The sequence below is a fragment of the Pteropus medius genome, unplaced genomic scaffold (genome assembly GCF_902729225.1).
Source record: "Pteropus medius unplaced genomic scaffold, Ma_sr-lr_union100, whole genome shotgun sequence".
Classification (NCBI taxonomy): Eukaryota; Metazoa; Chordata; class Mammalia; order Chiroptera; family Pteropodidae; genus Pteropus; species Pteropus medius.
The window spans coordinates 2,037,126-2,061,924 of NW_024340701.1; the positions used below are offsets into that span (position 1 = coordinate 2,037,126).

Here is a 24,799-nt window from a genome sequence, read left to right on the forward strand (position 1 = left end):
GTCTATGAATATATGACCATGGAAAACAATAATAATAAAAAAAAATTTGACACAGAGCTGGAAGGTTATATAAGAAGCTAATGAATTCTTGAGTTACATTAGAAGAACCTTAAGAATAAAAACCTATTTAAAATTACAGATACTTAGGAAAAGAGATCAATCTGCTTCAGGTAACTTTTGGCAAAAAGAGTAGATAAGATCTCTCTAGAGAAGGAAGATACGACATTTCAAGAGTTGTATCTTGAAATTTAATTAATGTGAATTTAATTCACATTAATTTTCTCGAACACCAGCTATCACCAGTTTTCCTGAGAGATCCATTAGTGTCTCCAAACCACCTCGCTAATATTTTCCAAAATTAAATACACCAGAAAGTAGTATATTTTCCACAATACATATACATACATAATCTTCTTCCAAAGCTAGACAGAGAAGAATATTTACCCCAGAGTGTAACCTCTGTGGTCCTGTTTCCTGAACTTCTTGAGTCTGCCAGCTGGATTTCCCACGAGGTTCTCTTGTTAAAAGGGTGCTTAATAAGGCTGGCCAGCAGCACGCCTTGTGATGAAGCACAAAGAAGCCAGGCTCTGTGTGGATCACTGTGTGTCCCCTCAATTGTTCATCTTAATCTATCTAGTTCCTGACACGTTTCCAAAAAGGGGAAAGGGGAAGGGGAAGGGGGAACATAAAAGTGTTTGTTACATTTAAAAAAGGGGGGAAGGGGAAAGAGCTACGTCTATGTTCACCTCATTCAACTTCCTTGGGTGATGGCACTATGATGTTGCTTAAATAGATAATACATAGACATCTGCACAGTGAGTACGAACACTATTCATAACAAGGTCATAGCTAGAAAGGCAAGTGGACTGATATGGGCAAATGTCATCAAAGTGATAGATCGAAAATGTAATTTTTAAAGAGCCAAAAAAGATTTGAGCAGTCAACTTTAGTGGCAAAACATCCACAGGACAATGCTCTTAATTTACAAATTTCATTATTCTTACACAGCTGCTAAAAACAGTGTGCAGAAATGTGTTTATATTTATCATTCAGAATCTAAGGATTTAAGAAATCTTGTTTAAAAAAAAAAATCAGGAACTTGATATACTTTTCCCTCCAAAGAATAGCAGCTTTCAAGGCAAATTTCTTGGTATAAAGCTCTCAAATATATCTTCTATTTCTTTGGTCTTCACTATTTATAAATTCACAGCAAAATTAAGTAGAAAGACAAGGGTTAGAGAGTAGTCAAGGAGAAAGACAGTCTCAAAGTGAGGTTTTCTTCTCTTCAGTTTTCTGTATTTCACTTGTTCTGCCCCTTCCTGAAGACTGAATTGAGCTTCTGAAGGTGATATGAAGAATCTTCAACCGCTTCAGAAAGAGAAGTCACTTATCATTTTGGATCCATTTCCACCACTATTCAATCAATTAACAGGCCACAGGAATCTCACACTATAAATGGAAACAAAACAAAACAAAACACATTATCATGAAGCAAAATCATTATTATATATTATTGCTAAAATGAGATCCAGTCAAATGATCAATCAAATAAAGATCTTAAGAGTCAAAATTCTTAAGTCCAATTTAGACATTAATGTGTTACCACCTATAACAACATAACTGGCTATAATTCTTTCAAGGATTTTAGAAGTCACCTGAACAGTTTGTTTTTTTCATATAATCATTTATTAAATTAGCAACTCCCAGTAATAAATGTATGATGATGATGTTCCTATAATAGGTTCTTATGGAAAAATATCACTCAAATCAAGTTTCCTTATGGAAAAGATGATTAAGTGCTGTATAACTTTTGTCTGAAGAATTCTGGTTTAAAGAGAAAACCTTAAATTCAAGGCAGGGAGATGAATCACCATTAGGTTATGAAACTTAGATATGAAGAAAAATGCTTTAATTTTAAATATAAACTGTTCCCCTTTTCAAAACCCACCAGGCACATTCCAATCTTCCAATTAGCATACATCATCTTTTCGGTTAATATTCAATCACAAATTTCTCTAGCAGAGTTCCCGTTAAAACAGCTGTGATTGTGGAGAAAATATTAACTGGCAAAGCTAACTGGTGTGAAGGTGCTAAAGCTGTTATATACCCCTTAACAATTACTTACCCACCATGCTCAATATGCTGACACTGAGGATGTAAAGTTATATAAGAGCATGGTCTGTGCATGCAAGTGCAGAGTATGTGTTAGGGAGGAGAAGACTGACAAATGAGAGTGTTTTAGTAAAAGGAGATAAATAAAAGAAGAAAGAGGACAGATAAAAGAAATTACTGTTTCTGGAAGCAAAAAACTAAAGGGAAACGTGACAAAATGCCAATAATGGTTTTACTAGGATGATGGAACTATGAGCATTTTGTCTTACCTTCTCTATTAGTCACATATTTTTGTAATGAAATACTTCGCTTTGCAAAATTTTATAAAGTTCTTTGAGGATGGCTTTTAGGATTGTAGCCATTTTTATAAAGAGACTAATTGAAGGGGCTTTTGCTTAACCGCTGAGACATTTTGAAAAGGAAAAAATATATCACTTATTCTCTTAGGACTTTAAAAAACATTGTGTAAGACTAGACTGGAGGGGAAATTAAGATAAAAAATATTTTAAATATGAGATGTCAAGTATGTGGTCTGGAGCTCAGAGAGGTCTGTTCTGGAGATAAACTTTTGAAAATTGTCAGAATACTGTAGATGATGTTTAAAGTCAGAAGAGATAACCAGGGAGACTATAAAGATAAAAGAGTTTCCAAGTCTCACTCTTTCCATTCTTTAGCTTCCATTTCCATTTGTCACTCCAGGTTCCAATTACTCTCCAAATAACAAACAAACAAACAAACAAACAAACAAACGTGGTTTCACAGGCACTATACTAAGTCTCTTCTATCCTCTGCCTCAGCCTTTATCTACTCTTGACTGCCATATTATTCTTCTTGAATTCAGGCTCAAATTATATCACTACCCTGCTCAGAAATTTTCTTGCTTCCTACCAACTACAGAATAGGATTTAAATTCCTTGGTCTGATAGTCAAGAAATAAGCCTTTCCCACAAGAAACCTCATGCCCTGAAATCCTAAGTACTTTAATTGTGCCTTCTTGTACACTTAACACTTGTTCCTCCTAGGATAGTTACAAATGTTGATTTCAACAGCCAGCAGGCTGAGAACTTGTTGCTGCTAGATTCCTGCCTTGCCTTTCTTTGAAATTCACTAAGCATCTAGCATGGGGTGCTTTGTATGTGGTAAGGATTCAAAGGTTTAATTAATTCTTATAAATTATAATAAAGTAAGGATGCAGAGAAATTGGAACCCTCATACACTGTGCATAGAAATATGAAATGGTGCAGCTCCTGTGGAAAACAGTTGTCAGTTCCTCAGTTAAATATAGTTACCATTTGACCTAACATTTCCACCTCTACGTATATATCCAAGAAAAATGAAGACATGTCAACACAAAAACTTGTAAGGGAATGTTCATGGCAGCTTATTCATAATAGCCACAAAGTAAAGCAATCCACATGTCCAACAACAGAAGAAACCACATAAACAAAACGTGGTTTATCCATACAACAGAATATTATTCAGCTATAAAAAGGAATGAAGTACTGACACATGCTACCACATGGATGAACCTTGAAAACATACTAAGTTAAAGAAGTCAGATACACATATTACTGTGTGATCCACTTATGAAATATCCAATCCAGAGACAGAAAACAGATAAGAGGTTACGAGGTGGGGAGGGAGTGTGACTGCTTAATGCATACGAGGTCTCTGTTGGGGGTAATGAAAAATTTCTGGAACTAGACGATGATGGTTGCAAAACACTGTGAACGTACTTAATACCACTAAATTGTACAACTTAAAATGGTTACAGTGGTAAATCTTATGTGTATTCTGCCACAATAAAAAAAATTATAATAAATTATAAAAAGCAGTTAAGTCAGTAGAAATAGTCAACACTAAATATAAACAGTGCTCAACATCATTCATTTTCAGGTTTTACCTAAGCGGCTTTTGCTCTCTCCCTGCAACGTACATATCAGAATTGCCTATACCTGAATACTTGATCCAACCATTCATTCATAAATATTTGTTAAACATTTTACCTTTTCAAAATCTATGACTTATCGGGCACTTCCTTAGGCCCTGGCAATCTGTTAGTACTTCACAACATGGTCTAACTTTATACCTTATAATTACGCTTATACTGCCAGGGCCTTATCTCAATCTCCTCTACCTCAGGCTCCTCTTACTTCTCTACCTTGTGTTCTTGATCTCAATCACTTTCATTTTCTCCACAGTCCAGCAGTGTCCCCATCTATTACTCCTGATAATTACAACCTCTATCTATACCAGTTTCAGTCAACTAACAAAAAACCACATCCAATTCTCCCCCAACTTTAAACAAAACTCTTTCCTAGAGTCTGTATTTCCCTCTAGGTATTTATGATCATTTCCCTTATTCTTAACAAAATTTCTATAGAGAGCCGTGCACCCTTAGTGTCTTTATTTTCTCACCCTCCATTTCTCAATCCATAGAAAATTACTTTCCCCTCACATATATACAGATAACTCAAGAGTTACCTTTATAATATTGCTAAGGTTTGGCTCTAATATAGATTAAAAAAATAATAATCTATGAGAAAATCCCCAAAATATGCAGTGTCTTATTTTTAACTAGCGTATTATAACTTCAAATATCGGGAATACTGAGAAGAAAACCAAAAAAGTATGGGAACCCAGAAGCTAAGTAGAAGTGTATTTCAATAAAGGAGTGACTAGCTCTATCAAATGCTATTAAATGAGACAGAACACTGAGAACTGACCACTGGATTTAGCAACATGGAAGTTATCAGTGACCAGGGGTAGTGGTGAAAGCCTGATCTCTGTTGATTCTAAAGGAAGGGACTACAGATTGCGAGTGTATACAACTCCTCTGAGTACTGTAAAACAGAAATGGGGTGATGGCTAGGAGATGTGTGGCCAAAATAAGTTTTTTTTTTTGTACATTGATAGGAATAACCTAGTAAAGAAGAAAAACCTGATGTAGTTAATGATGTAGAAAACTGCTGAAACAATGTTCTTGAGTAGGTGAAGAAGTAAAGACCAGCAGAGATTGGTCTTCAGTAGGTTTGTACATATTTCATTTACAGTAACAGCAGGGAAGGCAGAATATCTGAATACTACACTAGATGAAAGCTTAGACTGTCTATCCTGATTGCTTCTATCTTCTTAATGAAATAGAAACAAAGTCTTCAGCTAATAGTGAGGATGGGTGGGTAGCAGAAGGGAGTTCTATACTTTAAATTACCTACATCATCATTATGACTCCCTCAACTCTCTGGCTCTTCTCATGACCTGTACGCAATTCCCAAAACTCCAACCCCAGTAAAATCCAACTCTTGCTTACTGTTTATCACCCATGAAGCTGACTGGTTGAAGAAACACATAAAACCATGTTCTTAACTATTTCTGTTCTCTACTACAGAGACCAATATTCTCTTAAAGGTCAGTACCTTGAGACTTGCCACCCACAATGGTACACTGTTGACGTGTTCTTGGGCCAATTCCATCTTAAAATCTTTTCCCCAGCACTAGTATCACTGCCTCAGCTCCACCTCAGATCACCAGACATTAGATTCTCATAGGAGCACCAGTCCCTGGTAACAAAAAGGTTTGGAACCACTGAGCTAAACAATGATAAATTGGACTTCATCAAAACTAAAAATGTTTGTCCTTCAAAGGACATCATCGAGAAAGTGAAAAGACAACCCCAAAACAAAGAAAAGATTGCACATCATGTATCTGATAAGGACCTGTATCTAAAATAAATAAGATGAGATATTACTCCACACCTATTAGAATGGGTATTTTCAAAAAGACAAGAAACAAGTATTTGGTGAGGATATGGAAAAAAGGGACTCCTTGTTCACTGTTGGTGGGAATGTAAATTGGTGCAGCCAGTATGGAAAACAGTATGGAGGTCCCTCAAAAAATTAAAACTTTTGTATGATCCAGAAATTTCATTTCTGGATATATATCTGAAGAAAACAAAAATACTAATTCGAAAAGACTTGTCTACCACCATGTTCATTGCTGCATTATATGCAATAGATAAGATATGGAAACAACCTAAGTGTCCACTGACAGATGAATGGATAAAGAAAATGTGATGTGTGTGTGTGTGCGCGCGCGCGCGCACACACACACACACACTTCTATTCTTCAGCCATAAAAAAGAATGAAATCTTGTCTTTTGTGATAACATGAATGGTATTTGAGGGGTTTATAAGTCAAATAAAGACAAATACTGTATGATCCCATTTGTAAAATCTAAAAAAATCCCATCAAACTCATAGATAGAGAGCAGATTCATGGTTGCCAGAGGCAGGAGATGGGGGATAGGCAAAATGGGTGAAGGGGGTCAAAAGGTACAAATTTCTAGTTATAAAATAAATAAGTCTTAGGGATGTAATTGCAGTATGGTGACTACAGTTAATTTTATTGTGTTGCATGTCTGAAAGCTGCTGAGAGTAAATCCTAAAAGTTCTCACCATGAGAAGAAAACTTTAACTATGTATGGTGATAGGTGTTAACTAGACTTACTGTGGTGATCATTTCACAATATATACAAATATCAAATGGTTATGTGGTATATCTGAAACTAATGTTGTATGTCAATTGTACCTCAATAAAATAAAACACTATTACAACTCAACAAAAAGACAACCCAATTATAAAGTGGGCAAAGGAGCTGAATAGACATTTCTCCAAAGATATACAAATGACCAACAAGCACAGTAAAAGATGCTTAACATCATTAGTCATGAGGGAAATGCAAAGCAAAACCACAATGAGATACCATTTCACACTCACTGGGATGGTTATAATAAAAAAGACAGATCCAAGTGTTGCTGAGGATGCGGAGAAATTGAAGCCATCATAAATTGCTGGTACAAATCTATAATGGTACAGCTACTTTGGATAACAGTTTACCAGAAAATTAAACATATGACCAAGTAATTCTACGCCTAGAAAGATCCAAGAAAGATGCAAACATACATTTATACAAAAACTACTACGTGGATATTCATACTAGTGTTACTCTTAATAGCCACAAAGAGGCAACAACCCAAATGCCCATGGATAAACAAAATGTGGTATATTCACTAATGGATTATAAAGCAATCAAAAACAAATGAAATACTGATACATACTACAACATGGATGACCCTTAAAAACACTATGCTAAGTGAAGAAAGCCAGACACAAAAGATCATAATTCTATTTATACGGAATGTCCAAAATAGGCAAATCCATAGGGACAGAAAGTTGATTAGTAGTTGCCTAGGGCCGGGGAGGTGACTGCTAATGAATATGGGATTTCTTTATGGAGTGATGAAAATGTTCTAAAATTAGATAGTGGCACTTGGTTGCATGACTCTGTGTATGTACTAAAAAAATTATTGAATTGTACATTTAAAATGGGTGAATTCATATTATGTAAGTTATATCTCAATAAAGTTGCCTTAAAAAAATTAGGCCAATGATTGATAAGGGACTGGGAACTCTTAGTGCAAAGTAACACCATACAAATTAGTTTCTTGTTGCAAGGGGGAAAGACTTACTCTTAAATGTATGGATTGAACTACCATCACTTTAATACAAGGATTAATGTTAGCATTACAAAAATAGGTCAATCAGGTATTATGATACAATGCAAAATGAGATATAGCTATGACATATGCTAGTCAAAAACCTTTAGACGTGAATCCATTACACTTTTAGCTGTAAAGTGCAGTTTAGAGATAAATACAGAAATCAAAGAAACAAACTAAACGATACCGCAAGAATGCAAGGGCACAAAACAATTTTAGGACTAGTCCAATCTCATAGTCAGTGTCACTGAAAAATAAGGACAATGCTAAATTAAAGAGATCTTGAGAAATTAAACAAAGTGTTATTAAATACAAGGTTGGGGTCAGATATTAGCCTGCATAGATAGCTACCTGTAATAAACATATTTTGGACCAGATGGGGCAATCTAAATAGCACCTGGATATTAAAGGAAATGAACATTTACTCATAGTGAAAGTGAACATCACTGACAAAAAGAACAAGTTGCAAGTTGATCTCATTTTAGTAAAATAAAAATTAAAACATATATAAGTGCTTAGAAAAAGATCTGGAAAAAAAATGCACTGAAAGTTGTGAAGTAGTAATTTCTAGATGATGGGAATGTCAAGTTTTCATTCCTGTATATCTATATATCCTAATATTCTACCCACTACATATATTGCTTTTGTAATAATAAAAGAATTATTTATTAAAAGACAGTCACGTGGGAGCTTTAATAAACTAACGGCACCCAGGCCTTCCTCAACATAAATTTTAAAAAGTTGAGAACAATTGCTTTTAAGAACTGGGAATGGATAAAAGGGAAAACTCTTACCTAAGATTATCTTTAAAAAACAAACAAAAAACAGCCACGAAGTTTTTCATTTGAGTTAGGAAGACTACTCTAAACAGAGACAGTAACAAACAAAATCTTATAGAAGTAGCAAACTGTATTAGCCAATTTACAAATCAGGGTCCTTAGTTGAAAGAAAGAAACCATATTTAGGTAGAGTAAGCAAAAAAGGAATTTATCATATAGTGAGCATTCAGAGAATGAATGAGAACCTCCTTCACTCTGCAAACATGCAGAAACCAAGTAAAGCTTAGTCAAAACCACCAACCAAGGTCACACCACAGGAAGAGCCTCTTAGGAAACTGCCCCACTAGCAATGCCACTGCCACTAGCCAATGGAATGGAACCTAAACTGTCCTTGCTTTGTTGCATTTCTCACAGTCTAGTGTATTGAGTAGCACAGCTGCCAGGGGTCCGGAACAGAAAGTATATGTGTGTGTATGCATACAAGTTACACGCACACAGCCTTTCCAGTTTCCCTTCCCACTAATATTCACAAAAAAGGCAATATTGGAAGGGGGTTAAAACAGTAAACAGACAAAAGGAACAACAAAGGATCACTTTAAAGCCCAATTAGTAGAATGTCTAACACAAGAATCCTTTCAGTCTTCTCATTAGTAACAAACTTTCATCACTGTATCTTCTGCTTCACTGTTCCAGAAAACATTTCCTGAAAGTAATTTGACAAAGTAGAAAATTTTTAAAGATTAAAATTTATAACCTTTCTCCATTCCATTGTTTTGTCATTCAAAGGTCACAAACACTTGTGGCAATTATACCGAAACATTCGCTACCCCACTAATAAAAATAGAATTTACTGAAATCACAACGGTTCCAAATAAAAATAGTATGATACATAAGTACATTTGTTATCTAATGCAATCTGACACATTAAATTCTGGCAAGATTCAGATAAGTGGATTAGATTCATGCAAGTATTTGAAACAAAGGTTTTAGAACCAGCAAAAACGTTTTTATAACATTTGCTCCAAAAGCCGTTGTTAACAATTCTACTACAAACAAGCTATTCAGTAGTGATAACTTTTATCAAATATTTGCAGCTACACTGACCCTAATAGTCAGTGTCACTGAAAAATAAGGACAACGATAAATTAAAGAGATCCTGAGAAATTAAACAAAGTGTTATTAAATACAAGGTTGGGCTCAGATATTAGCCTGCATAGATACCTACCTGTAATAAACATATTTTGGACCAATTTCCTATGAATATAAGTAAATAGGCTATTTGTCACCTTTTAAAAACTAAATTTTTATAATTGAGGTTTAATAGTAGTGACTACTGTTATCACAAAACACGTTTTTACTTCAAGTTCATTTTGCTTACAAGCATTTCTAAAACTCTCTTAAGAATAAATTTTTTTTCTCATCCAAACATTACTTTTAAGTTAGAAGAGCAGACTCTGGAGCTAGTTGGCTCTGCGACCTTGGGCAAGTCACTTGACCGTTTTTTTTTGTTTGTTTGTTTTGGGTTTTTTTTGCTTCAAATAAGGCCTTATCTGTAATCTGAAGATTGTTAGAAAGCTGATGATTAAATGAGTGAATATATATAAAGTGTTAAGAACAGTGTCAGGCTATTTTCCCCTACAGGCAAAAAGTGAGTACTCAATAAGTGTTAAGAATGATGTTTTTAATAGGTGCGGGGTGGTGTGGTGGTGGGAGGGGGGGGGGATAGGGAAATAAACAAGAGTAAAAAAAACCAGTTTTGAGAAAATTTCAGACCAAATAGGCAGATAAAACTACTCACTAGTAAACAAAAACAGAAAATAAAACTTGCAAACTCAGCATACTTAGTTCAATTTCATAATACAATAAATATATACAAGAAAAAAAGAACAAGAAACAAACTGCCGTAAAAGTTAATATTGAATATGGCCCAGAAGCAAACCAAATTCTCCATTTCACAAGCATATGAAAGGAGGGCAAATAACTCATAAAATTACTCTATGCTGCTCAATAGAGAAATTATAAGAAAATGATATAGATGAGAACCAGTGAACAAACCAGGAAAAAAAAAAAATCCCTAAAAGCAGACTCACCTATGAAAGTCTTCTCCTCACTTCTCCCTCCCCGCAAATCAAAACTCAGTCTAAGCCTCTATATCCAACTACCGACTTACAGGAAATCAGGAAAATCTACAATGTGGGAAATGCAGGACAAATGACCTTTTTTCCCCCATAAAAAAAGTGCAAGGAAAAAACCAGAAGAAACATACAATTTAAGAGACCTGAAAGAATGCCAGTCAATTATAGTGTGTGGGACTTGGATTCTGATTCCAATAGAACTGTACTAAGAAAGAAAAACAAAACAAAAATCTCCACGTGCAATGATCTGTTCAAATTTCACTAAGGATCAGTGAAAAGATGTTCATTAAAATAACTTCATACAATTTATTTAACAAGTATTAAGTGCTTCTTATTGTTGGCATCGTTTTAAGAACTTTACAGATTATTTCATTTATTAACCACGATAAACCTATGAGAAGGTACTACTGTCCCCATTTAAGAGAGGAAAGAACAGGCACAGAAACCTCACCTAACATTCTCCTGAGGTCATAAAGCTGTAAGTGGCAATGCTGAGATTCAAAATCAGGCTATAAAGCTGGTGCCCTTAATTACCATACCATACTTTTTATGTGATGTGGTAGAAACAAGTGTTTTAAAATCAGATAAAGCTGCCTGAATCCCCATCTCCTTAAGTTATACAAATTACTTAACTTCTTGGAACCTCTGTATACTCACTTAGAAGAGTTAATATATATTTTAAAGTGTTTTAAGGAATGGGATTATATATATTGGACTCTATTATAGCTTCTAATTTATGAAGCCCACAATAAATGGTTCTCATTACCCTTCTCATCATACTTGGTAAGACTAATTATAAAGTGTAGAGTTAGTAATTCATAAATGCATAGCAGGAACACTGAAATGGTTCTACTTTTTAATTAACTAAAGAGCCACCAAATCAAGTTTTCAACATACTTATAAACTTCAAAGATAGCAATAATTAAGAATTTTTATATAATGAAATTTAAACTTATAATGAACAGAAACAAGAGTTTGCAATCTAAATTTAAAGTATAGCCCAACTTATATGAATTCAATTTTGTTTTTGAAAATAGAACTTATTCCAAACAAGTAGACCTACTGCTCGGAAAGTGTACTAAAAATGTGTTTATGCTGGTGATTCCCTAACCTAATGTCTGTTTAACATAAAACAAAGTAGTTTTGTCACATGAAAGGAAGGTACATTTAATGAGTATGTTAAAAACCAACTCCTTAAAGAAAGACAGCTTTCTATGTTGTTATCCTCTGAATATTTTTGCACTTACTTGTTAAACTAAGTTCTCTGGTGGCAAGAATGTTTTATGGTCATCTTGTATTACTAGCCCTTGTATTACCACACCAAAACTGGCACCATAGCACAGCCTCTAGCATTTCTTAAAATGACTGACCTGTTTTGTCTGAAAAATGAAAAATGATTTGCCCAACAGGTCAATTAAAGGTTATTTGCTTCAGTAAAGGAAAATAACAATTAGAATCCTTTAAATATTTACCTAATATATCTGAAATCACCTATACAAATTCAATTTACATGACGTTAGCAATATTTTACCTCATTAGTTAAGATGTACTTTTGGACAAAACTTCAGTTCTGCTTACTGAACTATTTTTCAAGTTTGATTGTAGTCAGTTTTGTATTGGGCAGACTTCAATGGAAAATAAAAACCAGGGTCTGATTTAGAAGTGACTTGGGCAGCACAACCACATATTAAATTCCAGACAATGGCACTAACAGTTATTTACGAGGTAGCATGCACCACCTAGATTTTCCCCCATCTATTTGAAAAACTAGAAATACACACACCAAAATTCATCTTTTCCATTAACTATTTTTTTAGTTGGGAGCCTTTAAAATTTTCCATTAACTACTTTTTTAGTTGGGAGCCTTTAAAATTTTTTGTACCTCTCATCTTTCTAAGCCTTTTTTTCATGTTTCAGGGCAGCAGCCATATGGTTAATCATAACAACTTAGAAACAGACTGCTTAGGTTGAATACAGGCTCTGCTACCAACTGGATAAATCTCTGGACTTATTTTCCTCAACTAAAATATGGGGATAAAACAATATCTACCTCATAGTAATAATAAAGATAAAGCATTTTAAGTAACAGTCCCTGGCATATTAGAGTTATCAGTGTTATTCTTATACAATTTAAGTGTATAAAACAAAGATATGCAATCTGCTGGTCTCATTCAGAATTGCGTTTTCCCTGTAACTGAGCATTTAAAAATGAATTATGAGCAGAAATGTGCCCAGATTTCCTATTATCCCAAACATAGTGAAACGGTTGCATGTGCCCTCCTCACCCAAGCCTTTAAACAGACACTGATGGAGAAAACTGAATGAATTCATTCAAAATAAAAGTCTTCCTAACACTTCCGCCCCAAAATTCAAGAGCCCTGATAAGACACTATCCAGAATCAATTGAAAGAATATTTATATCAATATGTGCAAACCACTCTGAGCACCTTGAGGGGGAAAAAAAAAAAAAAAAAAAAAAAAAAGATCTCACTCAAGTTTGAGTCCAGTAGGCAATGATGGCAAAATACAAAGAAACTGACTTGTAATTTCTAAAAAGCTCTTTAAATGTTTTTCTTCTCTTGGAAAACCACCAAAATAAGAACAAAAAATTCTAGGGGAACTGACGAAAATAAACTTTTGTATTGAAAGAATGTAGGAAAGTAAATCGAAACTGACTCCTTAGGGAAGATGACAGCTTATTTTACTATTAATTCTAAAATTCTCATTCAGAATTAGCATTTTATTATTTTACCTTTCAGAAAGATTGCAACTTGAAACTCAAGCACCTTCCCCAACACTGATTTAACTGCTTCTGGTTTCCATTCTATGCCTTTTTGTTTTCAGTTAAACTTCTGGATCTTATGGTTAAAAAAAAAGAAAAAAAAAGAAAAAAAAGAAAGATCTTATTCTTAAAAAAAGGCAAACAAAAAGAAGGCCGCCCTTTTGTTTAAAAGAGCACAACGATCAGACACTCCACTTCTAAAGTTTGTTTTCACTTGTCTTACACTCTTCTAATAATTGCTACAAACTTAACAGTATTCTGATTCCTTTTCAAGTATTACACATAAAAGACCTTAGAAAAAATTTTAGAAAAGGCCAACAGTCCACTAAACTACAAATCTAAGTCTACTGAAGACTACCAATCACTTTACTTTTGGATGTCATTTACACAGGAACGTGACTTCTGTTCCTAAATTAAAACACGGACCACCATTAACTTCGTTTTCCCTAACAAGTAAGTACCAAAGTTAAGAGCAAATATTTCAACAAATATGACAAACTCACCTCGGAGCACAAAACTGGCTGATAAAATTAACACCACAGCACAATTTCAAAACTATAAGCAACTACAACAAACAAACCCCGCACCCACCCTTATGTAAACTTTTGGAGTAAGCAAACTTCTTTAGCCTCACCTTTGTTTTCGTCTAGCAAGGACTCTTCAAGATAAGACATCAATTGCAAGAAGACCAAAAGATCAAAGAGATTCAGTTGTCTCCGTAAGAGAAACAACTAAAAATTTAAGATAACTTAAAGTATTTAAGTTACTGAAGCTCGAGGCACTTCCCTAAGCTACAGCCATTTTAGATTCAGCCTTTCTTTTGAATTTCACGAGGTGGGGTGGGGTGGGGCGAGAGGTAGATTTAAAACAACAACAACAAAAATTTCTCGTTGTAACACTTTAAGATCAACCGGCTTCTTTTCGGGGGCGGGGTTGGTAGGTGCTGGATAGACTAAATCAACGAAAACACTTCGCTATCAAGGAAAACCGGAACGCTAGGGGTTAAAGTTCTTTTCCCTTCAGATACTCCACATTTGACTTACACGATTATTTCCTCCTTAGGTTTTCCTTCATTGGAAAAAAGGCGCTGGCTCTAACTTAAGAAGGAAAGAAAAAACCCGTAAACCAAGTCACTCAAACACCAACAAGCCGAAACTCCTGGAGAGGAGCCAGAGAGCCGCAGGTGAGCGTTCCGACCCGGAGACCAAAGTTGAAGTAGGAGCACTCTGGCAGAGGCGCAGCGACGCTTGCGCTCAAAGCGCCACGCTCGGGGGTAGGTGCCCGGTACGAAATACGGGACCCGTGGGCTCCGCTCCCCTTTTCGGGGCCGACCTACACCCAACCACCTGTGTGAGAGCCTCCTTCAACTTGTTTTATCAGCCGGCCGGTCAAGCACCGGGCGGAGTCCCACGCCAGGAAAACTCTAGATCTCCTATTACCCATTGTCCGGAACTCCCACTCACCGGGCAGCGGCCGGACTACAACCAGAAACCGGACGCGGCGTCTAAGGGAGCGTCCCCAGCTTCCTGATCCCGCAGAGGTGGAGAACCCACAACCATAACAAAGCTCTTCCCAAAATGGCTGCCCGGCCCACAAGGCCCAGGAGGGGCAGATCGGACGAGGGGGGAGGAGCGACGACCAGCCCAGCCCTCTCCCACCCGACCCCGCCTCCTACACGCCCACTAATTCGCACAGTCCACAAGGGCGCACGCACCCTGTTTGGATGACCCTGCCCGCGCCGTACACCGCCACCGTTGGAGCGCGTGAACGGCGGTTATTCCCTGCCCCGCCCCCAGCGACTCCGACCCCGGCTAGCCTAGTTTGGCACTCCCCTCTTATCCTGGTGCCCAACACTCAGGCCTGGACGCGTGTCAATGAGTAGGGTGGTGTGTATATGTGTACCCATTTTTCCCTGTCCCTTCTTTACTTTCCCATACCCCATCTCTGGGTAAGCACCCGTTCCCAAACTACCTCTACAAGTACTAGCAAACCAGTTTAGCAGAAGCATGTTTTCCGACCCCTTCCCACCTTCCGCTCCTTCAGGTGCGCATGTCAAGACTCCAGCCCCCAGCGGGCCACTCGGCAAGGCTGTGGAAGTCTGCGTGGCTGGAGCCGACGCGCTACCCGCTGGGAGTGGTAGTTCCGTCTGATGGCTGGCGTCCCGCCCCCCGCCCAGCGCAGGGCGGATTTCTGTCCGCAGTGCCATGGCGGAGAAGCGGTTCTCCGACCCATAGTCTCATTGGGTATAGCATGACGGGAAGAGACAGCACTGCCGTGATAGAGAAGGAAATAAAAGTGAAAGCCTATCGCGACCAGAAACGGTTACTATTACAAAAAATTAGCTGTGAGCTCATACTGCATGGGAAGCCAAACCTTATATGATGGCTGGCAACTAGGAAGCTAGGCCACCTAGAATCCAGAGGAATGGAGAAGCTGGCCAGCGTGGGCACCTTGAGCTGTTCTACTATGTGTTTCCAGAAGGTCACTCCAATTGCTTGGTGCTGTTCCCTTTGATAGTAAAATGGAGGCCCAAAGAAGGGAACAGACTTACCCAAGGTCACATAGCCGACAAGTTAAAGTTAAAGCAAAAGGTGACAGAGGGAATGATCTAACTTTACGAATCGCCCCCCGGCTCTTATCACCACATCTTTCATGAAAGCCCGTCCCTTGTGCTCTTTATTTCTTAATGAAGTTTCCGTGTTCCAGGAAAGAGAATGGAAGTAGAAAGATCCCTCCCCCACAAATGGTATTAGTTCAGGACTCTAATGCGCAGTGAGATGTGTCCCGACGATTCTAGAAAGGCTGCCGTTACGCAAAATAAAAGATGAGTTCCAGAGCACAAGCAGTTTGACCAAGCCACATTTGGCCTGGTCTCCAAATCTCTCCTACCTTCCTCCACCACCATCACTGAGATTGTTTCAGTAGTTGCACTCTACCCTCCCGAATTCTGCGGGTTAGATTCTGCTGGCTGGGAAACCTGTGAATAGAGAGGCAAGGATCGTTCGGGTGAGTACTCTACAGACTTCAAAAGCCGACTTTCACTAGAATTAGGAGTGGCCCAAGACGGAAAGCACTGCCTGGGAACCACTTTAACGCTGGTCAAGTCCCCACCCGGACTCATTTTTTCCCGTTGTCAGGAAGTGGGGGACTGTCTAACCCCACTTGCCGGAAGTGTCTTTTCACGAGAACCTGGATTTTCCTGCAGCTCAGCTTTCCATCTCCCGGCGCGACGCTGGCAAGTAAATAGCAGGGCAGCTGCCAGTGGCGCAGGTTGGGAAGGTGAGCACTAAGGGTTAGGAGTAAACCGAAGCCGCGGGCTCTGTTGGGCAAAGTTTCCCCAGGATGCTTGCGTCCAGACTCCACCCCCTTTTCTCATGTCTCTGAGGCTTACAGTTTGTAACTTTTTCTCTTGGGGCAGTGGAAATACTTGAGCGTTTTCGCCTAAATTGAGCGGATTAACCCTTGGATCTTTATCCTTAATTTCCTCACCAGTTGGCAGGCCCCGAGCTTTAGGCTATCATTTTTTCGCTTTGATACCCATGAGTTAGAAGACACGTCAGTGCACGGGGGAGTTCCAAAGGTGGAAGGAGCGCTTAGATTTTAAGTGGGGTGGCCAGGAAGCCCCTTGGGCAGATGATTTTGAGCCAAGGTGTGCGGCCCCCGTATATATCTGCTTGGGAGTCAGGGAGTGTGTGTGGTGGGTGTCATTTAAGACCTCAGAGGCCCAGGACAACAACTCCCTACTTGCTTCCTTACATGTAGAATGAAGACATGGACTTGTATACAGGATTTCTCCACCCAAGCCTAATATCTGTGATCAAGAAATTAGTTCATTAAAAATTTTAATTAAGCGGCAACTATGGGTTTTAGACTTGACACCTCATTTTCCTGGTTAGAAATGGGACTTGTGTAAGACAGATCTGGATTCATATTTTCACTCAGCCACTTACTGGCTACATATATTAGACAGGGTTCTTAACTATTCTCTCTTGTGTAAGCAAGGAATAATAGCTAACATTTTTGAGTGTTTACTTTGTGTCAGGAACTGTTCTCAGGTCTTTACATGTATTAACTCATTTAATTTTTACGACTCTATGTAATTATGTTTATTTTCAAGTGTAAACTGTCCATAGCAAAATTAAGTAACTTGTCCAAAATCACAAAGGTAGTAAGTATTGGCCCCTGGATTCCAACCCAGATTGACTCAAGTTTGCGCTCTAACAGGCTACATACAGTCTCTCAGCACCAAGTTGATTTGATGATGTTACTGTATTAAATGAGTTAATGCATATAAAACACAGTTATAGTGTATGGTTCATAGCTAAATTGTATGGATTGTGACTATCATTTTGAGCTGTTAACTCCTAAGCCTCAAAGTAGGTAACGAAGGGGAAAAAAAGAACAGAGGCTATGACCTTCAGTCTTATGGAAACTGTTATGTGAAAGAAATTCACATGAGTTACTACTTTAAGAAATTATGATCTATGGCCATGCCACCCTGAAAAAGCCAGATGCCATCTGATCTCGGAAGCTAAGCAGGGTTGGGCCTTGTTAGTACTTGGATGGGAGACCACCTAGGAAGACCAGGTGCTGTAGGCTTAAAAAATAAGGGATTGTAAGCTGACAAGGTCCTTGCAATCTGTAAGGTCAACTAAGGGTAGCTTTGCCAAAGAAAAAAGTAAAATTAAAAAAAAATAAAATTATGTATAAAATGAAGACAATTAAGTGACATCTTGTTTTGTAGACAGCAACATGCTTGTGATTCAGCTCCTCCACTTAGCTGTAAAAATACATTGATCAGAACTGCCTGGCATCTTCCTGAGCAAGACTTCATTAGGGCCCAGTATGCTTCACTTCATCAAAAAGTTTTCTCGAGCATCTTCAAAGGTTAGTTTATTCAGCAAATATTTGAGCACTACTTGCCAGGCATGGCTTGGCTGGGCAACACCGATGGCAAAAAAAAAAAAAAAAAAAAAAAAAATCCTTATTTTCATATTCAAAAGGGGGAGGGGTTAAAATACAGATAAGTAAAATCTTTACTATTTCAAGTGGTAAGTGCTGTGTTGAACTATAAAGCAGGGAAAGGGAATAAAGAGTGTCAACAAGAGCTGGGATTGCATTTATAAAGGAGTGTCAACGAGTTGGGATTGGTCAAAAGTGAGGGAATGGGCCATGTAAGTAGCTCAGGGAACATTCTAGACAAAAGGTTTTCAGAAAAAAGGCCTCAAGGTGGAATCATGCCTAGCATTTTGAAGAAACACCAAGATTCTTAAAAAACTCTTTTTCTTTTATCTAACACTTTTTGAGTTACTGATGATCTATTTACTAGTTGAAGTCTGGAATCTGCTCACTAAAACATGGTATCAGCAGGAGTGGTTTACTTTGGCCACATACCATGAAAGGCACTAGGAATTTTATTTTTCTTTAAGGCAAAGGAAAAAATATGGTCCTGGCTCCTGAGTCTTTTTAATTCACTGTGAGAATTATAATGGAAGTATGTACAAGGTACTTATTTATAGGAGCATTAAATCAGATTGGAGAAAGTTTCAAGCTGAATTTTGAAAGATAAGTTCCCTAGATAGAAAAGTAGTAAGCTAGAATTCTAGGCACAGACATGTAGAAAGGCATGGAGCTATGAAAAATATGCACTGCCCATAAAACTAAATTAGAAGATAGATTGCTTTTCCCTATATAAAATAGCATTCTCACAGTAATTAGTGCAGCTGCTTTTACAATTTATTAATAGAAAAAGCAGTTTAGAATGCCAAATACTAAAGACTTAGTCTTTATCTGTTCCTGTTTGAGATGTTTCTTTTATGGAATAAGATTAGTGTAGGCCAAAACATCACTGGTTTCTATTTAGTTTCTTTTTCATGTTGTGTAGCTACTTGTCTTTGCCAGCAGTAACATCATCCTGTAGTCCAACCTTTCTGTAAAGTTCTATATGCTAACACAAACCAGATAGTTTGTTTTTATATCATTCTAGGTTGGGATTAACTGAGATGTTTGGTGATATATATATTTGAAAATAAACATATATATATATTTAAATGTTTTTGTATTCTGGTTCTATTTTCTCTATAGATGCTGAAGTACCCTTTCACAATCGGAGTAGGAGCCAGTAGGAGAATAGAAATACTTTCTCTAAAGACGTGTCTCCAGCAGAACTTTTCACCTTTGTTTCTAAGGTCTTGGCCTTTCTCATCATTTCCAGTGTATATGAGCAAGACACAATACTATCATACTTCTCCATGCAGCTTTAAGCGGAAGCAAGAAGTAATTCCAGCCAGGCCACCAAAAACCATCACTTACTTGCCTGACAGCCCAAAGCCAGCATTATATGTAACTGTGGCAGGATTAATCCCCTTTGTTGCTCCACCACTGATCATGGTGATGACAAAGACTTATATCCCCATATTAGCTTTTACTCAGATGGCTTATGGAGCCAGCTTCCTATCTTTCTTGGGAGGTATCAGATGGGGTTTTGCTCTGCCAGAAGGTAGCCCAGCTAAACCAGACTTCCTCAATTTAGCTAATAGTACAGTTCCTGTTGTGTTTTCATGGTTTGCTTTCCTCATTTCTGAAAGGCTCAGTGAAGCTATAGTAACAGTCATAATAGGTTTGGGGATAGCATTACATATCGAACTTTTTCTCTTGCCACATTATCCCAATTGGTTCAGAGCCATGAGGATAGTAGTCACTTTAGTGGCCTTTTTATCATTTATAATCACTTTACTAGCTAAAGGTATTTATCTAGAGAAGGGACCTAAGAGACCTGGTCAAGTAGAATAAATATAAAACTACTCTGTAGATGATGTTAGCATATTGGCTACAAGCCTTGTAAGATTGTTTTGCATCTCTTTTTTCTACTTCTATTGTTTAGTTGTTTCCCACCAATAGTAATTCTTCACATTACTTTTCATTCAAGAAATCCTTATTTCATAGGAATCATGTGATCGACAGCTTGAAAATCACTAACAAGTCCTTTTCATGTCATTAGGTTATAGTTCTCATTCAATTTTTTTGTTATGTAGACGTCCACTCAAGTATTTCAATGTTTTATTTTGAAAAATGTAAATTAAAAAAATGAAAAATCCCTTTTGCTAGAGCCTTATGATGACTGAAAACACACATTCTCCCATTTCAAGAGTAAAACTTCATATCCATGAATGTCTGGAAATAATAGGTGGTTCCAGGGTGTTTTCATTGCATTTGCCCACGGAAATTGTATTTCCAAGCTCATTTTACCTGGTATATCCTAGTTATGAGCTGAAAGAATCTGTGGCTCTAAAGTCATTTGCGAGTAGTATCATGAAGGGAATTCATGCTTAAAGAAAAGCTGGACACATTTTCCAGTTTTTATCAGGCTATTTGGTAGGGAATAGACACAACTTATCACCAAACAGAACACCAGCTGGCCAAACATATTTAAAAGAATAAAGCCACTAGTACATACAAGTTGAGAAAGAGGAAAGGTCAAGCTGGAGCCATTTGATGTTCTAATGATTGGTGCTATCTAGTTTTACATGTTAGCTCACAGAGAAGCTTTTTTAAAACAGCAAAAGCATCACCTTGGGATTCTAACTTGAAAACCTCATCTCTTGAGATTCTTAGCCTCATAGAAAAAGAAAAAACATTTAAAATAGTGTAAGAATACAAATCAGGAGATATCACCTGGTATGTGTTATCTTTGTATAAGTATTCAAATAGTAAATTTCAAAAGTAAATTATATACATATGATTTCCACTCTAGTATTCTTGCTGTGGGGAGATCAGTCTGGAGTGGTAACTTGTTTACTACATGACTGTTAAGGGCTGAACTATATGTTAATTAAGTCCTAATTCCCAATATCTAAGAATTTGACCTTATTTGGAAATAGGGTCTTTACAGAACTAATAGTGTTAACATGAGGTCATAAGGAAAGACTATAATGTTAATATTACTGGTGTTCTTATAATGGGAAAATGTAGAGACCAACACACATACAGGGAGAATGCCATGTGAACATGAATATGGCTACCTTCCAAGGAGAAAAGCCTGGAACAGATCCCTCCCTCTTAGCTCTCTGAAGGAACCAATTCTACCAACACCTTTAGATTTCCAGCCTCTAAAACTGTGACACAATAAATTCTGTTGTTTAAATTTCTATGGTACTTTGTCATAGCAGCCTTAGGCAAACAAACACAACACCATGGAGCTAGACCTTGTTTTGATCATTGAAAAGCTTACCAGTTAAAGTCTGTGGCTGAAACCACCACACAATCCTTTATTAATGTAGAGAATAGTTTACTAGAGCCTAATAAGGGAAAGAAAGCTCATACTCCTCAGAAGATCTTTCTCAGAAGGAAAAGCAAAATCCCGGAAAAGCAAAAATGAAAATACTTTATTAGTATATTCTTTGTAAAACAATGTCATTACCTTAGAAGTAACAAGCATATTTACAATGACCTATTTTCAGGGATCATCTGGACCTATTAAGCCCAAACATTGATTGTTTTGACATTACATTTCTGCCACAGCATTACAAAATGCCTCCCTTAACAGTGCCACTTTAGGTTGCCAGGCAATAATGAGAATTAAATAATAGGAGCATTTTGTAAATTTCTTTTGAACCAGAATGCAGATTCTTTAAAACTGGAAATATTTAGGCACATGAGCTCAAATAGTCTACAAATTACTTTGACACTTCATTCGTTGACATTTTATAGATTCCAACCAGGTATCTGTGACCCTTCAGACTTTCAGAGCTTTCTGTTTGTACTACATAAGTTTTTCTTAATATAAACATATGATTAAGTTATGAAGAAAAGTATCCTTGTGGGCCAATCCAAATATTTTGGATATGAATGCTACCTGAGGTTTACCAAAAGTTTTCTATCTAAATAAACTACTGATACCTATAACAATATACTGAAGGACTTTAGTAAAGAAGAGGGGTAATCAGGAATATAGAAATCAAATCCTGGAATCAGCTAGGTAAACCTAAATGTATGCAAGACCTTGAATTTAAATGGCTTCAACTGACTAGCAGAAATAACTTTAAAGTCATGATCATGTATATGAAGAATCTTCCTTTCAGAACAATTCTTTAGAATACTTCTTGAGGAAAATAAGAGGTTTTGAGAAGCAGTTTTGGATGAGAAGAAGCCTTTCCATCTTATGAATCAGCATCTATAAGAAGTTTCACAAGTATCTATAATTCCACCTTCAAGGCAGGCATTAGCCTCATAGTAAGCTCATATTAAAGCTTGCCCAAGTACAAGTAAGCTTCACAAAAAAAAAAAAAAAAAAAAAAAAGCTCGATAATCTAATAAAATTCCCTCTTCCCAAAGCCAGATATTTTTAGTGACTATTTAGAAAATAGGGAAGAAGTTTACTAGGTGCATACCACTTGCTAGGCTCTATCTCCCATTACGACATCCTATTATATCCTATAAAGCACTGTCACTAAGAACCTATTAATTACTCACTTGTATTCTCAGCATCAAGACAAAAAAACTTAAGTGAGCAAAAGCTTTTTTTATGCTGTTATCAACAGGTTCAAACTTACCTCTCTATATTAATAGCTAGATATTTCCTACATGTCCCTCCCAGTATGTCTGCTGCCATTAAAAAGTTTGGGGCTAGTGAAAACTCCTAGCATTAAATAAAAGTAGGAAGTTGTTTCATTGGCTTTTCTCTGTTGGTTAAACTATGGCCATGGAAAATTCTGCTCTGGATTGAATCATGAATGTACAGACATCTTTAAACTGTCTCACTGGTATTCTTACATCACATAAGGGTCAAGTTACAGCTTGAATTGTACTGGAGAAGCCGTTATTTGCCAAGAAGCTTCTAGCAAACATTTTTACAAATAGGATTCTTCTCCTAATTGGACAGTTCTAGAGCATAAATAGCATTTCTATTGGTAAGCTTGACATTATCTTTGTGAGCTCTTTATTAATTTGCGATATATTCCACGTGCCTTTTTATTTAGATTCTTAGAAAAATCAGTCTGCAGACACCTATCTACCAAATACACAGAAAACTTAAAGGAATCAGAGGATCCTATCACCAAATACATGTGTGATTTGCAAAAGGTCAGATCTGATATTTTCAAAGTCTTTCTTGTGCTCTCTTGTGGTTTGTATTTCACAGTACAGCAATACCTCCTTCACAACGACTGGTGATCATGTTACCGATTTCTGTCCATGTATCTGAATGAGGGTTATAAACTTCAACTGAGTCCAAGGTACCTGGGGCCAAGAAATCATGGCTGGAAGATCGCCCTCCAGAAACATACAAAAGCCCATTGACTGCCACAACACACATGCCTGCTCTAGGCACTTTCATTGAGGCAACTTCAACCCACTTTTCCTGGTTAAGAGAAAAAAAAGATTAGCAGTGTCACAAAATGATAAGAGAGAAAACTGTTGAGAAGTCAGATACTCTAGCTCTTTTTACACGTTTAAATTTCAAATCACAATCTAGACACATTAGTATATAGAACATTTTTAAATAAACTTTTGAGTAGATGTAGACAAAGTAGTGAATTTAGAGGGAAATAATTGAAAAACATGACTGTAATTATAATTATGATCAGGAGATAATCTAGAAATTCTATATAGGCAGGCAATCTGAGAAACTAGTAGGTAATGCATATATATATACACACACAACACAAACCTACAAAGCTCAAAGAAGAAAACACACAGTATGCAGAAGGGCTTTTAATAGTCTTTGAACACAGTTTAAAATCAATTTCCTTATAACTGATCAAACACTGGCCCTAATTGCTTTGGATGAAAGGGCTTTCACTTTAGATAAAACACAAGTTTTTCTTCATACCAGCAATAACCCTATAGAATATTCTAATTCCAATAGCCACACAAATATAAAATATCAATATATGTAATATAATCTTAAGACAAATTTAAGGCATGTAATCTTAAGACAAATTTAAGGTGACTGCTATAGCTTTCTTTTTAATAAGAAAACTCAATTATTTTAAAAATGTTATGTGTCTTCAAAATAACACATATAGTTGGGTAAATCTGATAACATCCCAAAAGAAACTGAGTGTGTATATGTGTGTTTTGTGTGCATGTGCATGTATTTCACAATGTGATTTTAAAGTTTATTTGGAAGAGCAATCAAGTGAGAAAAGATGTTCAAAAAAGGAAAAAAAATCTTTGAGATGCTAATAGCTTTATAAATCTCCAGAACAGTATAGCAAAAAAACACTTGCCAAATGTATTTGACCATGGAATCCTTTTTTTAAGGACCACCTAGGGGAGTTAGTGATCTGTAAAACATATTTTCAGAAAGGTAGTATACCTCAGGGGTTGGAAACTATAGCCCATTTTTTATAAGCCTATAAACTAAGAATGATCTTTCTAAATTCAAAAGTTATTTTTAAAAAAAGAATATGCCAAAAAAAAAAAAAAAAAAAA

General features: G+C 36.8%; 3 protein-coding genes and 1 pseudogene across 7 annotated transcripts in view; 2 read left to right on the forward strand and 2 right to left on the reverse strand.

Moving 5' to 3' along the window:
• Positions 1-16,478, reverse strand: part of GPBP1L1 (GC-rich promoter binding protein 1 like 1) — a 42,787-nt gene extending 26,309 nt beyond the window's left edge. Inside the window, exons 1-2 of one of the 4 annotated variants that reach the window (XM_039884669.1) lie at positions 16,256-16,478; positions 445-1,449 (exon numbers count right to left, since the gene is read on the reverse strand). The gene's annotated coding sequence lies outside the window, so the exon portion shown is untranslated. Of the gene's footprint in view, positions 1-444; positions 1,450-14,409; positions 14,430-14,829; positions 14,981-15,394; positions 15,498-16,255 lie in introns of those variants that run through there. The other 3 variants (XM_039884678.1, XM_039884660.1, XM_039884686.1) reach the window with 3 other exon arrangements.
• A 14-nt stretch (positions 16,479-16,492) lies between these two features.
• Positions 16,493-22,300, forward strand: TMEM69 (transmembrane protein 69). The gene is made up of 3 exons (XM_039884701.1): positions 16,493-16,645; positions 18,111-18,253; positions 19,451-22,300. Exons 2-3 carry the CDS (start codon positions 18,212-18,214, stop codon positions 20,156-20,158), a joined length of 750 nt encoding a protein of 249 aa, XP_039740635.1. The 5' UTR covers positions 16,493-16,645; positions 18,111-18,211; the 3' UTR covers positions 20,159-22,300.
• On the forward strand, positions 17,847-17,965 carry LOC120581589 (uncharacterized; annotated as a pseudogene).
• IPP (intracisternal A particle-promoted polypeptide) overlaps positions 21,734-24,799 on the reverse strand; it is a 21,388-nt gene continuing 18,322 nt past the window's right edge. For both annotated transcript variants that reach the window (XM_039884646.1, XM_039884635.1), the window contains one exon: positions 21,734-23,723. In XM_039884646.1, coding sequence (XP_039740580.1) covers positions 23,499-23,723 — 225 coding nt within the window. In that variant the 3' untranslated portion in view covers positions 21,734-23,498. The remainder of the gene's footprint in view (positions 23,724-24,799) is intronic.

Excerpts from the sequence above, each read along its gene's own strand:
- TMEM69 (XM_039884701.1), top strand. The coding sequence starts at position 18,212 with ATGCTTCACTTCATCAAAAAGTTTTCTCGAGCATCTTCAAAG. Across the intron at positions 18,254-19,450 it reads TTTCTCGAGCATCTTCAAAG|ATGCTGAAGTACCCTTTCAC; the intron begins GTTAGTTTATTC and ends TTTTCTCTATAG.